This window comes from Microcebus murinus, chromosome 4, assembly GCF_040939455.1.
Source record: "Microcebus murinus isolate Inina chromosome 4, M.murinus_Inina_mat1.0, whole genome shotgun sequence".
Classification (NCBI taxonomy): domain Eukaryota; kingdom Metazoa; phylum Chordata; class Mammalia; order Primates; family Cheirogaleidae; genus Microcebus; species Microcebus murinus.
Window position 1 is genome coordinate 62,554,522 of NC_134107.1, and position 16,067 is coordinate 62,570,588.

Sequence of the window (16,067 nt, forward strand, 5' to 3'; positions counted from 1 at the left end):
CTTTAGAAAGCAATGCCAGTTTGCAGACATGGCCAAATCGGTTATATCAAATCATTTTTGGAAGCAAGTAGGTACAGTGAATAAACTAAAGTCCTTGTCAAATGAATTTTCCAAGCCCACAGATCAACCTAGTCCTTCCTTTTAATATTAATTCTTCTGCAGTTTGCTGAAACACAGAACCAACTTCCCTAACATTAATATATACCAATTTTTGCTAGCTAAAGAAAGTAAAATGGAAATTTCTACCTGACAGCAAGAAGCAGCATGCTTTACTTATAGAAACAAAAGCTTGTGTTCTAACCTCCCTGTCACTTTCTAGGTGTGTGATTTGGGGCAGGGCATTTAGCTTCCCTGAGCCTCAAATACCTTAACTGCAAAAACATGGATCATAACACTTGTCTTCACAGGGTTAATATGAGAATTAAATGAAAAAATAAATCAAGAAAATATTTTGTTATTTGGTACATAGTACAAGTTCATAAAATGTTAGTTTCCTTCCTCTTTTTCTACAACAAAGATGGCAGATCTGTCTTCTCCTGGGTCAATGGCAAACATCAATAACCAGTCACTGCACTCTTTCCCATGAGGTATAGACAAGACATCAATCTTTCTCAACACAGCATTCAAGACTATTCACTAGATAAAAGCTATATGTCATCTCTATAACCCATCTCTATAACCCATGACTTGCCCTTGAAGTGAGCTGTCCCACACTCTCTCCTATCACATCCCCATCCTAATGTGGAATCCAACCAGGGCTGTGAGAGAAGAAAGGGAGATGCAGGGGCAGGGTGGGGCAGTCTGTGGCTAAGGTACCAAACATGACCAGCCAGCCACATGGACCACGCTTAGGACCAGGATCTTTAGAGCAGCAGAATCTCATATTTGTACTTGACTACTCATAGAACAAGTAAAGGTTGAGAAAGCTACAAAGTCCTTACGTAATTTCTCCAAGATCTCTTCATCAGACATTTTAGGCTTCTTCTTCGGCTTCTCGGTATTCCGGGTCAAAGCATCTGGTGGAGTGGTGTTATTCTCAGTAGGTGAAATGGGAGATGTAGCCACATCCCGAGTTGGAGTGATAGGAAGTGGTTCAATCACCGATCGTGTGTATACCTGCATTGATGGTACAAAATTTTGGCAAGGCCAGACTTTGTTAGAATAGGGCAACTTTTCCTAGATGTGGGGTTAGAACATCCACAGAACAAATCCCAATAAACACATCCTTTTTCCTATATCAAAATCTATATTACTCCTCCTTTGTGCCTAAGTCTAGCCTTTCTGGGTAAAATGGCATTCCTTGCTCTATTATACACAAAAGGGGTAAGAGTCTCAGCAGTGAAGATATTCAAGAGAAGCTAGACTACTATCAAATGAAATTGTTTAAAGAGAATTCAGCTGGCCGTAGTGGTTCACACCTGTAATTCCAGCACTTTAGGAAGCCAAAGCAGGAGAAGCTTGAGGCCAGGAGTTCAAGACCATCCCGGGCAACATAGCAAGACCCTATCTCTACAAAAAATAAGAAAAACTAGTCATCCTAAGAGGCCATCTGTCTCCCGTGAATTTCCTCCACAGCATCTCCAATAGTCATTCAACCAATACCAACTTCTGCTTGAACACTTCATTGAATGCTCTATTCCAGAGGTAGCTTTTTTAATTTATTTATCCCAGAGTTTAAGTCCTAGATGTTTTTTTTTTTCATTATGGCGGTTTCATCATAATAAAATGCCTAAATAAAGGAACGCTAGTAGAGTATCATCCAATAGTAGGTCAATGCTCAGTATGCTAAATCAAGTAAAAGGCACAGGGACTAGATTGTTCAAAACAAGGATAAAGGGACTATGGCTATTCTGAGATACAGGAACCTCAAAGGAAGTTAAATAGAAATCACTGCCAACATCCGGCATCAAAATGCACTCCTGATGTCCAGCATATTAATAGCACTAATGTATTTAGAAATTCTCTTGGGTGTTTCAGTACCATCAATGATGCTCCAAGAGGCTGAACGCTACACATTTAAAAGAGAAGAAAAGATCTGTAACAAGACAATTTGTTGCTTCCCAGGAGACCAGAATAATTTATGTTAGTCCTGCACTAAGTAACCTCAATTTTGTATATCTTCCTGTCCTATCTTTGGAGAACAGGCTAAGTAAATCAGGCTGGATTGGTATAAACATCAATTACCTAGGACCCTTTGGGACTATCTGCAAACCAATGATAAATACACAACTTCTTGTCTTTTAATCATACAGAGAGTACCTTCATTCAAGGTGGTTCAGATTTCACCAGCTGTCTAAGGACTCCTACCAGAATGTTAAAACTTCTAGGCCTCAACACCAAATCCTCCCTCTCCCTCCTCACTCAAATAAATCACAAAGCTGTCTGGGTCCCCAAAGACTCACAGATTTTGTGTGCTCTGGGCGTGGAGCAATCACTGGAGGTGGGGTAGCATCATCATCATCATCTTCATCTTCTGAAACTGGTGGTACTGCAGGAGTCTCAGACACAGTCTTCACGTTCTATGCAGGGAAGAAAAGCCAGATTCATCTGGTCCAGCTGTCATGGAACTTAAGCTATCAGGATCACCAATCCCCCAGAAGAAACCCCATCCTAATATCCCTTCTGACACCCACATTAGCCTCCAAGCTCTCCACCTTTGTGTAGCTAGTCTCAGGAACTCGGGCTGCTTAACTCTCTTCTTTTAGCCATCACTATCCACTCAGTCCCTTGGGTCTCACCCAAAGCCTAATTGTGGAATGGACAGCCAGCTTACAGCTTCTCTTCCTGCCTCCTCTTTATCCAACTCCTAAAGACAAGCTCATAGTTCCTTTTTATTCTATGAATTTTATTCTCTACACTAAACAAATAATAAAGTATTAAGTGTAAGAAAAGGCTTCAAAGTTTGGAATTTTAAAAAATTTATCATTATCATCCCCTACTCCTTCCTGATAATGGTAAATGGAAGTCTGAACAGGCTTTTGCTCTCTCCTTTTACTCTATTTACTCAATACCTCTTGGACCCATTATGTCATCAGAGACCCTCACTTGAACATGAAGATAAAGAACATCAGGATCCCCTTATCTAACAAGGACAATGAGTTTCTCCCCATACTCGATGCTATTTCACTAAGCTTCTGCCCTACCCTGAAATGGAACGTACCAGTACCCACTAATTAGATCTGCTTATTTTCTGTGGCAACCTTATTTTCGCATGTAAACTATAATAGAGCTGGGCCGAGAGTGGTTTTAGGTCAGGTCCAGGCAAAAATATCATACCATCACTGTTTACCACACAGAATCAAGAGACAAAGTAGCTCCAAAATATGAGATTTTTGACAGAGATCAAATGATTCCATCATTTGATCAGCAGAGGACCAGAGAAGCAACAGGGATCTTTTTATATATACTGATACAATTCAACAGTTTTAGATATTTTCAGAGCACCTACTTTGTGCTCAGTACGACATTGTGAAACATAAAATACATCTCAACAAACTTAAAAGGACTCTAATTACACAAAATATATTATTTGACCACAGTGGAATTAAATAGAGACCAACTACAGGAAAGACATTTCTCCAGAGAAGATACACAAATGGGCAATACATACATGAAAAGGTGCTCAACGTCATTACCCATTAGGAAATCCAAATAAAACCACAATGAAATACCACTTCATACCCAGTAAAATGGCTATAATCAAAAGACAGGCAACAATAGGTATGGGCAAAGATCTGCAGAAACTGGAACCCTCATAATTGTTGGTGGGAATGTAAAATGGTGTTGACACTATGGAAAAAAGTCTGACAGTTCCTCAAAAGGTTAAACATAAGTCACCATATGACCCAGCAATTCTACTCCTTAGGTACATAACCAAGAAATATGAAAGCAAACATCCACACAAAACCTTTTACATGAATGTTCATAACTGCATTATTCATAACCAAATAGTGGAAACAACCCAAGTGCACGTCAACTGACGAATGGATAAACAAAATGTAGTATTATCCATTCAATGGAATATTATTCAGAAATAAAACAAATGAAGTACACCATACTGATACATGCTACAACAAGAATGAACTTTTAAAACACTATGCTAAGACTATATGTTGTATGAGTCCACATAAAATGTCTAGCAAAAGGCAAATTTAGAGAGACAGAAAGAAGATAAGTGGTTTCCTAAGGCTGAGCATGGCAGTTTGAATGTATGATAAAAAGGCACAAGGGAACTTTTTGAGGTGATGGCTGCAAAACTCTATGAATGCATTAAGACTATTGAATTGTCTAACCAATGAGCTTAAAATTTTAGTAAGCTTTTCAGTACCTCAATCATAAATATGAGTAGACCTCTAAGGATTACCAAATATGTAAAGAACACCCCCCACATAAAAGGGAGAAAACAAAACAAATGGAAGAAAAAGCCACTGGGGGAAAAACAGACTGAATAAGGAGAAGAAAACATCAAAAGAAAGACTATTATCTTATTTCTTCTCAGAAATAAGAACAGATACCATTTCTGGAAACAAGAATACAGTGCTATAATTTTTTTTTTTAATGAAAGAACACTTGGAAATTAAACAGAACAGAAAGGAAAAATTCAATAGACAGATTGAAAGATGAAGTCTCCCCAAAAAATCAGACCAAAAACCAAAGTAAGGAATAGAAAAGAAAATATTTTTTAAATGGAGAATCAGTCTAAGAGATCCAAACTTTAAATAACACAACTTCCCAAAAGAGAAAACAAAAAAAGCAGAAGGGAAGAAATCATCAATGAAATAATTCAAGCAAATTTCTTAGAACTAAAGGTTGCATTTCCAGGCTGAAAGAGTTCACAAAGCTTGCACAATACATAGATGAAAATAGGAATAAAATTATGAAATTTCAAAGCAATGGTGGCAAAGAAGATCCTACAAGCTTTCTGAGTTAAAAAAAAAAATAGGTCATATACAGAGAAGCAGAAATAAAATGGCTTTGGACTCAGCAGTACTGAAAGCTAGATGATAAAAGTACAATATTTTCCAAATTCTGATGAAAAATTATTTCCAAACTAGAATTCTATAATCAGTCAAATATTAATCAAATATAAGGGTGGGATAGAGAATCCCTCTGCCATTTTGAGACCCAAAAGATATTAAATATTTCCTTCTCATTTACTTTCTCAAAACTACTAGAGGATGTGCTCCGCCAAAATTCAAAAGTAAACCAAAAATAAGGAAAGCATGGCATAGAGAAAATAGGAATACCAACACAGAAACACAAAGGGATTGCCAAGACTATGGTGAAGGGAGATCCCAGAATGACAGCTACTATTACATGGCTTTTAGTCCTATTTGACTTTTTAATCCAATACTTGGATAAAAATAATAACTTTTAAGTAAATATTCTTAAACATCATAAACCCCAGAGATAATTATTGTTACTCTTTGGTGTTTAGCCTTTCAGAGATGATGTGCAGATAGTAAACCTTGATCATCACATATCCAAACGTATCTTCATTTTTACCTTGTGCTTGAATGCTAGTTTGATTAGGTGTAGAATTCTTGAATCTAAATAACTTTCCTCATACCTCCAAAGATATTATTCCTTTGTCAACTATTGTTAATGAGAAGTCTGACACTAATGTTCCTTTGGACATTAGCTGTATGCTCTCTTTGGAAGCTTTGAAAATTTTTCTCTTTATCCTTGTGTCTCTTTTCAATTATCTGATTTGGTCATTAATAGACCTTTCATTTCAAGATTCATCCAGCCTTTCTTTAGCAGGAAGATTTTTCTTCTATTATTTCTTTGATTATTTTTTTCCACTCCAATGCCTCTGTTCTCTAATTCTTCTTGAATCTCTGTGATCAGCCCTCTATTATCTCTCATTCTCAAATTTTCCATCTTTTATATCATTAATTCCCTCTTATATGCATTTATTCTTTAATGCTTGTGCATTTATCATATTTTAAATTCTATTAATAAGAACACTCTTTTATCCTCTGATTGCTTTGATATTGATAGCAAGGTGTTTTTGTAGATGCAACATCTATAAAACCTCTCTGAACATATTAGATTTCTTTTCTAAGTGTCTTTGCTGAATTATCCACTTCGTGTAGGGCCAGTTTTATTTTTTTTTATCTTTGTCCTTCTCTTTAATGCTTTGTTTCTCTCAAATGCCTAGAATCCTTGGCTATCTATTCATATTTATAAGTGAAGGACTAGATCAGTGTATGTAATTAGCATGAGTTTTTACTGCACTTATGTAAGTCTGTTTCTCCACTATCCTCTCTGAATGGGAGGTCTGATGCAGTCTATCAGTGAGTTATGGAGAGATGGTTACTGGCAAGTGTTACTTTGGGATATATAAACATGGAAAAGCATGAAGCGTAAAGATTCCTCTCCTCCCAGTTATCAAAGTTATGAGAAATTTACTCTTAGGATGGAGAACTTTAATGTATTTTCTTCCACCACAGAGCTACTTTTCCTTTTTCCTCTTCCCTGTATCTGTGGTAGAATTTTAGAGTTAACTCAGGTTCTGCTCTGCTTCTCTCTCAGGCCCCTATACCCATATCAAGAGCTTTCCTTGGGTAGACAGTTACTTTCTTTAAAAAATTATCTGGTTTTAGCTTGGAATCAAATGCACTTGCTGCCTTTTGCTCACTATGGGGTGGGGGGTAGGGGGTTACTCATGTTGTTTCAAATGTAGAATTTAATTAATTTAGCCCTCAAGATGACTCAGGACTCCTTCCTGCTATTTTTTATATATATTCTTTCAGCCCCATTTTCTCTGGAGCTACTTTCATTTTCCTAGGCGTTTTCTCTTACTTTAAGCTATGGTGTTTCTCCTGCTCTAATCAATCTGACCTTATTTGCTTTCGATCTTCCACAAATTCTTCACGATGGTTAATTTATACCATGCTTTCGTTTTAGAGCACTATTTTTAAATTTATTTTTAAATATATCTTTGTTGAAATTAAGAAATTTTGGATAGCAAGAGAGATAGGCACATGAATTCAGTCAACTATCTTGATCCAATTTCCAGGGGAATCTTTCTAGGATGTTAGTTTAGTCAATGCATATCCAACTATATCAATCCTCTAATTAAAATACTCCCTTCACTCCAGCACAAAGTTCAAGTTCTCTGGCTTGACATACTGGATTCTTAACAACCTGACTTTTGTTCATGCTATCCCTCAAACAGTAAAGCAGTGCTCTTTTCTCTGCCCGGTATCATTACCTGTGTTTACCTGACAGTGTATTATAAATCCTTATTTACATGTTCTGATTCATCACTAAATTGTGAGATCAAAAGCAAAGATCTTACCAGTCCTTGATTCCTCAGCACTAAACAGCCTATCACATCATGGCTGTTCATTTTATAAATGAGAAGCAGGCACTAAAATGCCATGGAATCTTGGAGTCAGATCTCAGACCAATGAGCCACAGATAATAGAAATTTAGAGATGAAAGGGACTTTAAAGATCATGTTTGTTAAATGAACAAACCTTTAGGGCCTAGCAACTCTATAAATTCTGTACTACCAGGCAGAATAAATTATTCCATCAAATATGACCCCACTGTACATTATTCACAGCTGTCTTGCAGCTCTTATTTCTACAGTCTGTCTTTAATTTTTTTCTCAAGTATTAAAATAGTGTACATTCATTTTTGTGTCACCTATACTTAGGCAGAAAGGAGGTGCTAAGGAAATACTTATGGTATCAGTGAATAACTGAATGCTCAGGAGAACAGAATTTTACACTGGTTTCTACCACTAACTCACTCAAGAGTAGAGAGCACGTCACTTAATCTTTCTGAGTATCAACTTCTTAATTTGTATTATGGAGACAAGTGTGATTTTTCTCACAAACTGAGTGGAATGATCTGTGAGAAACCAATTGAAAAACAATGACATGCCACCACAGTACAAACTATATCCTCCATGTGAAACTAGTAAGGAAATACAGAGCACTGAGCTATAGAGACAAATGTTCTGAATTGGGGGAGAAAAAATGTCCTTGACAGCCTGAATGGTTTTAATTGTAGATACTAACCCAGTACAAGTTTTTACCAAGCAGGTGTTACCTTCTCTGCCATATGGCATGAGCCCCAGGGCTCTTCCTCCTCAGTAACAAACAACATAGCTATGGCTTTACTGCAGTCTCCTTTATAAGACCTCTGTGACATCTTTCTCTGTTTCCTGACACAGTGAAAAGAATCCTGAACTGGTTTTAACTATGAGTCTTCAGAAAATTCTGTCTTTGTAACTATTAAATGGGGGTGATAATACTTCCTTTACAAGGTAATTGTAAGTACTAATTATGCTAACATATATGAGGTTTTAACACAGTGCATATTAGACACTAAATGATGGCTGCCACTCTTCTTACCAAAGCATAAAGATATTTGAGCCACAAGCCACAATTCAGCTTTGTTAAGGCCCTTTCTTCAACAATTTACTGTTCAAAGATCTTATGTTTGCATAATCTTCCCCATTCATTAATTGCACCTCCTCCATTTGATGAAAGGCAGCATGAATCAGAAGAAAGCAGTGAAGACTGGGAATCAGATGCCTATTGCCATCAACCTTTCTCTATTTCAGTTTTATCATCTATAAAACAAGGATAATAACCTACATCATTAAACTCCTAAGAGCATTAAAAGAGATAATGAATAAGAAAGGATCCAATATGCTGCAAGGCACTGAACAAGTGAATGTTATTTTATAATCAATAAGAGTAAAAGACTCAGAGTAAACCAAGAGCCACTATTGGAGGCATGGTTCAAAGTATTTTGATGGTGACTCAGTATTATATTAGAACTTACTACTCCCCTGCTTATAATTCTTTTAAGCTTCTCATCACCTTTAAGATAAAGTCAAACTCCTACATGATCTGGCCTCCTTACCACTCCTCCTCACCACCCACCTCTACTCCCTTCACACTTCAGATTCCAGGCATATCAAACTACTTGCAGTTCCCTATACAAGCATGCCTCACAAACTTCTTTGTCCATGCACATGCTATTCTCTTGCCGTGTGGATTACAGAAAGATCTCGTCTCTCCTTAATTCTTACCGTAGATAACCAACTCATTCAGCTCAGACTTTACCATCAAGAAGCTTTTTCTGACACAACCAATCTTTCATTCAGCAAATGTTTACCAAATACCAGGACTTGGCCAGATGCCAAGGACATAGCAATTAATAAGCCAGGCAAAGTCCCTGGCCTCATGAAGTTTAGCTTGCTGCACGATAACTGTTTGTGCCTTCATGTCCCCCACAAGACTGGGAAGTTCTTAGGTGTTAGGACAATGTCTGATCATCTTTGTATCGCTGTTCTCCACACAGGACCTGGCATAAAGTATGGGCTTTTGCAAATATTTAGTAAATCAATATGGTATAACCACCTTTGTAAAAGAGACATATCAGATGTAAAAAAAAGAAAAATAGTATTTTCATATATATCACATTTCACTATTTATAAGACCATAACAAACATATCAACATCTCTTTTATCCTCATAATTGTCCTGAAAAATACAATTTGTAAGTTGAGAGAGACAGAGGGACCTTTGAAGTCACCCAGTTTTACTTCCCAGCCAATTCTTCAATGATTCCTATGACAGGGCATTCACTACAATTTTAGAGGTCAGAATGAAGGCCCTTGAATGAACAGAATCTGCTCCTTTCAACAATTAGTCCTAATCCTGGTTTTGTAGACCCTATAGACCAAATAGGGAATTTTCTTCTAAATTCAGGTTTGTGAAGACATGACCAGGTAAGGTGGATTGTACTATCCTCATTTTACTGATGAAGAAACTGAAGCTCAGAAAGGCAAATTGGCTTTCCCAAGGTTTAAAGCTACAAATTTTAAAATTGAGCCTAAAAGCCACATCTTCTGGTTCCAAGGTTAGAATTTTCAGAATATTATACAACTATTATGTATCCATAAAAATTAAAAATAAAAAAATTATTAAGAAAAAGCAATTTCTGAAACATTCAAGCTGGAAGAGATACCTACTGTTCCTTAAATTCAATTCTTCTAGTGGATAGATAGGAATTCTGAGACCCAGGGTTGGGGAGTGACCGATATGAGTGCCTCCCAGCCCAGGCTCTGCCCCAACCATACTGTCCTGACCCTTACCTCCATACCTGCCCATATCAGAACACAAGAAATACAAACTTACCAAAGTATTAGAAGAATTATAATCCTCAGTTGACTTATCTGCAAAGGAAGAAAGACAAGGGACTTAGTCAATAAGCAATTATGGTTACTCTTTTCTTGACAGCTAAGGAAGTCTATCTGATCAAGCACTAGCCAGGTTCAGAGAATAATTTTAATAATACATGACTGGTACTATGGGCTAGACACCATGCTAGGTAGAATATACATATCATCTCCTTTAATCCTCACTTATAGCTCTGAGTACTATTATTATATCCACTTATATAGATTTGGAAACTGAAGTTCAGAGAAATTAAGTATAGTCATGTGTCACTTAGTGATAGGGCTTTGTTCTGAGAAATGTATTGTTACGTGATTTTGTCATTGCACGAACATCAGAGTGTACTTACACAAACTGAGATGGTATAGCCTACAATATACCTAGGCTATATGGTGTAGTGGCCTATTGCTCCTAGGTTCCAAACCTGTACAGCATGTTACTGTACAGAAAACTGTAGGCAACTGTAACATAAGTGTTTGTATATCTAAACATATCTAAATGTAGAAAAGATATAGTAAAAATTAATATCAAAGATAAAAAAGGGTACATCTGTATAGGGCACTTACCAAAATGGAGCTTACAGGACTGAAAGTTGCTCTGGGTGAGTCAGTGAGTGAGTGATGAGTTAATGTAAAAGCCTACAACATTATTGTACACTACTGTAGACTTTATCCACATTGTATACTTTTGCTGTCCTAAATTTATTTCCAAGTTAAGTAATTGTGCTACAATATCATGACGGCTATAACATTACTAGGCGACAGGAATTTTTCAGCTCCCTTATGAGACTATCATCATATATGCAGTCCACTGTTGTACCACACAACTATAACTTGCCCAGGGTATACAAACAGGTTAAATAGAGGAATCAAGATTTGAATTCTGGTCTAATTCTAAGTACTACGCTAGACCTATATCCATATCATTAGCTCCAGCATCATCAGGCTTCAATAGCCAAGAATATTTCCTGAATTCTAAGATAAAAGGAAAAAATCCATAGTACCATCCTGAGCCATCCATGCCAAATCATGACCAGCCTATACCTTCAGTTTTCTATATCCATGTCTATTCCCCACAAGAACGGAAGGACTAGGGTTTAGGAAAAGAGAGATATTAATCCTGTCAAGTCTAATTAAAGGCAGTATTTTGTTTTCTTAGACTCAAGCTCCCTCAATGAAATAATTATCATATTTCATTGATTCTGAGACGTACATTTTTTTCACATTAACATCTCTGAAATAGAGATGTGTCCATAATCAAAAGCATTTCATGGTTTACTTAGCAGCTTTTCTTCCCTTAGTGGCATATAAAATAATGGTGCATCTTATAATCAATGACATTTTAGACTTGATGACATAGGAAATAGAAACACAATGGAGAGCTTAGCAAGAAAAGAAGTTAAAACACATGGTATTGTCTTTGGTTTTGTTCTTTAATTCCTAAGGGTCTGAGGAGAAACTGACTTTGCCAGGTCACCACCAATCGAATTAAGGAGAAGAAATAGTCCACCAAATCCAACATATTCCACACCAAGAACCAAGCCCAGAGAATGTCTAAAATCCCAATTCCATCCTATAAGAAAATATTAAATACAGCTTCTTTGGCCCTACACCAAATCATAAACCTATAAACCATGAAATAAGGTAAGCTCTGATAACATATTGTTAAAACCAACCCTGAATAGCCAATTGTCCCCTGGATAAATCAATTCAAAATATACTTTAAACATAATTCATATGTTTTTCTTGTCCAAAAGAATATCAGCTTAGGTAGAGTACAACACAATGCCTTCACTGCACTAGCCCTAACCTTATGTATTGCTAGTATTTTGGGAGACTGGGTATGTTGGTAATAAATGTAACTCTTATATCATATAAAAACCAAGTAAACATTAATCCTTAAAAGATGATGTAAAATTTCTAAATATCAAAATCAAATTCCAAAGTATAGAATGACAGAACAGAAAGTACTTCTAACTCCTTCATTTTATAAATGAGTAAAATGGGGTTCAGAAAGGGAAAGAAACTGGTTCAAAAGTCACATAAATCAGTGGCAAAATAGGTCTAAAACCCAGATGGGTTGTCAATCTACTCTATTTTTCCCCCTATCATATTAGCCACTAATTAGTACAAAAAAAAAAATCAAGTGTTGAAAGAAATAAGAAACTTGAAAAAATTAACATGTAGGCTTGTTCTTAGGCTATAGACAGCAAAAGGTTTAAAGGCCCAAGTTTACAATATATGTAACCTTAACACTTGTACCCCCATAATACGCTAAAATAAAAAAAAAAGGCCCAAGTTTAAAACACACTTCTATTATGTATCAGCTGAGTCATCATGGGTATATCATTTTAATTTCTCTGATCCTAATTAGTTTGAGTCTGTAAAATGGAAATAATATTTATAGTACTTGCCCTGAAAATTCCCCAAGGCCATCATAAGAAACACCTGAGATAATTCACATGTAAGTATATAAAAACTGAGGTAGTGCTATCATGACTAACAATATGAGAGGAGAAGAGAGAAAGGAAAGTTATGACATTAAAAATAAACTGTGCCAAATTAGAGTTGGGCCTTGTCTTCAACTTCCAGAAAGTTTAAAAATCTGCATTTACTTATATATACACGTGAACAAATTAATACACACAAAGCAGATTTATGCACATGCATATATACATATATACTCAATAGTATTCATACATGTTTGCACAAATGAACATATATACAATCACTTGAATGTGTATATTTATACACATAAATTCTTAAGTGGACTTTAATTCCAAACATACGCAAACCACAAACAGGGCTAATCCTCCATATACCTACATACATGCCACTTGCACATATCTACATACAAGCATACAGAAAGACAAATTTTCCAAAGACTTCATTGCTGAAGTCTTTCAAAGACAATTTCTAATCTGATATCTCCATGACAAACTCCTAGCATAAACTCTAATTTCCTGACTAGAAAACTTTTCCACTAAGTAGCCTTCCCATCCTAATTCCTGCTTGGAACGACCCAGTCCCTCAATGGAAGAAATGAGACAGACTCAGCGGGGCCAGATGAGAGGAAGGAAATACTGCTGGGCCCTCTGCTGAGCACTACCATGGCAGCATGAGTGAAGCTGCAGTTTGTCATCCCCACCATCTGTGCCCTTTGATACAAGCCAGACACTGGCTGGGGAAGCATCCTTCAAAATTAGCTAGTTCACCTCCCAACAATACTGCTCTTTGAAAGGAGGTAACGTGAACAGAGTATTGGGACTGGGAATTAAAAGACTAGCCCGGCCATTGATTAAGCCACATTAGAAATTCCTAGGCTTTCATGTCTGCAAAACAAGGGAGAGCTGGTATATACTAAAGTATTTCTTGTTCTAATGGCCTAAGATGCTATATAAATAAAGCAAGTCTCCAGAAATATAGGCCTCTCACAAGTTATACTAGGAAAAGAAAGATTTCCCTGCTATGAAAGAAGTGCTCCAAATAAAATTACTAGAGGCAAGTAGTAAATTCAAAATGTGCTCATCTAGGAATTACGAAACCTAGCATTCTAATTCCAATTCTGCTATTAAAAACCCTCTGAGAAACACATTACCTTATAATATAGAGAGTACATCTAAAGAACATTTATTATTATTGGCTTGTTTTTCATTTGACTGATAAAAATTAGTCCCCTGAGGAAGAAACTGGGCTTGCCTACTTAAAAGATACACATTGATGTTACTAAATAACTAATGATATTACCAATAATGATGGTAATGATAGCTACATTTCTATGGTGATATTTTACAACCTACAAAGGACTTTCACATTGATGAGCTCATTTATTTCTCACCACAGTGTCTTGAGACAGGAATTTTTATACCCATCAAGGCTCAAAGAAATGAAGTGACTGTTAAAACTTAGTAAGTGTCCAGAATCTAGACCTTCTAGCACAAAACCTGTATCTTTATATATAATACTATGCTATTTTTTAAAAACATGCAGTTTCAGAGTGAAAATTCAGGTTTGATACAAAAACCCATCACCATGGCTCTGAAATTCCAAAATTCCATCTTAGTGAATGTGCCACTTCCACTCTTTCTAATACTTTCTTCTCTTATCCCAGACCAATAGGCATGTAGAGCTTTTCCATCCAGATTAAAACCTCTTGCTAAGACTGCCCTGGACATAGTCCTCATACCTGTAAAGCTCATGTACTTCTGGCTATTGGAGGTCTTCTTTGAGTTGTAAAATTCCAACACATCCAAAACAGCCTGTGGGTTTTTCTTCTGCTCGGACTTAGTGATATTTGATGTCTGAAGCAAGCGGGCCCACTGTTCTGGCATCCCCTAAAACAGAGACATGCAAGGTTAAAAGTAAGGAAGGCACAGTCACAGAGCCTGTTACCAAGCCTGCCACTTAGCAGATGTTTATTTAAGGAATGAAGATTAAAAAGCTTCTCTGGGTACAATTCTGGAGATGATGAAAGTGTCCCTCTCACGAATGCGAGACGAATGTAATTGGGGTCTCAGACAAAGATAGAAGCATCAGAAAGATGAGAAAGAATTGAATCTAAGAGTGCATAGCCAGAACTCTAAAAGACCAAAGGCCTTTCTATTAAAGTACTTACTGTAAACTCCCCTGTGACTGCATCAAAACCAACATGAATTGTGTGCTCAAAATCTGAAGGAAGAGAAATCTCTGGCCGCTCCTTCTCCTTCTTTTTATTTGCTGCAAGAGAAACAGGGAAAAGGAAATAAAAAACACGGACATTACTTAGTTTTTAGGCTTATTTTAGCTCTTATGGAGCTATAGGATCCTTTAGAGAGCAAGGTCTGTCTACTTCATGTATGTCTTTACAGAACCCAATTACAGACCTGGATTGGAACAGATGCTAAATGCATGTTTAAAGACTTAGTTTTTTGTTGAAGTAAGGGAGGAACAGAAAAAAACATTTGTCAGAGTTAATAGTCCTGGTTATCCCACTAATTAGCCAGTCAATACAGGGCAAGTCATCTCTTTTGTGAAGTCCTCCTTGATCTCTAGGATAACCTCACTATTCCCACAGCATCAATAGAGTAATTTTCTATTTTAAGTGTCTGTCTTCCCTATCAGACTGAGTTCTAAGTACAGGGGCCATGTCCAGTTCAGCATAGGTTTCGAGAGTCTAGCACACACCTGGCACAAAATAAGTGCTCAGATGGTGACTGAAGAAAGGAACAAATGACCAGACATCTACCTTAACTGGGGAAGGAGTCTACATAACCTGCCTAAGACATGCAAATGCCCTCCAGGGAAGGAATAAATGTTTCATTTCACCAGCTCCTGCCTGACTTTCACAAAACTTGTTACTCAGCCCCTATAAACTCTGTTTTAAAACCCTGCTGTCAGGAAGCCCAGTACACTAACCAAAAGAAATTCTGATGCTTCCACAGACCCAACATAACTCTGATAAAATGTAGCAAAATGGAGGTGGGGGGGGTGTCTAAAGTCCAAGACAGTTTTACCTCTACTTCACCATAGTACATAGTTCAGAATCTCTGTTTTCCCATTTGAACAATGAAGAGGATGGACTAGATGATCCTAAGGGCACTTTTAGCTCCTATAGTCTGCAATTCTATGAAAACAGGAAGATGCATATTTTCAAAGCTGTGATTTCTTCCTGAGACAGCATCCCAATTCTTAATGGGTATTTCATATATATTAATATTATTTCATATAATCATCACAATCCTGAGGCAGATTAGCAAATGGAGGAATAGTCTTGCCTACAATCATTAAGTAATTGAGATCCAAAACGTCTGGCTTCAAAACCCTAAAAGTCTACTTTACCTCCCCTAAAGAATTTCAAGTTGAATTAAGAAAACATAGTATAG

General features: G+C 36.8%; 1 protein-coding gene across 5 annotated transcripts in view; it reads right to left on the reverse strand.

Annotated features, from left to right (window-relative positions):
- Nucleotides 1-16,067, reverse strand: part of PAK1 (p21 (RAC1) activated kinase 1) — a 188,600-nt gene that overhangs the window by 89,439 nt on the left and 83,094 nt on the right. For all 5 annotated transcript variants that reach the window (XM_076002330.1, XM_076002331.1, XM_076002329.1 and 2 more), the window contains exons 3-7: nt 14,822-14,922; nt 14,393-14,540; nt 10,169-10,206; nt 2,403-2,519; nt 942-1,116 (exon numbers count right to left, since the gene is read on the reverse strand). In XM_076002330.1, the coding sequence (XP_075858445.1) occupies nt 942-1,116; nt 2,403-2,519; nt 10,169-10,206; nt 14,393-14,540; nt 14,822-14,922 (579 nt within the window). The remainder of the gene's footprint in view (nt 1-941; nt 1,117-2,402; nt 2,520-10,168; nt 10,207-14,392; nt 14,541-14,821; nt 14,923-16,067) is intronic.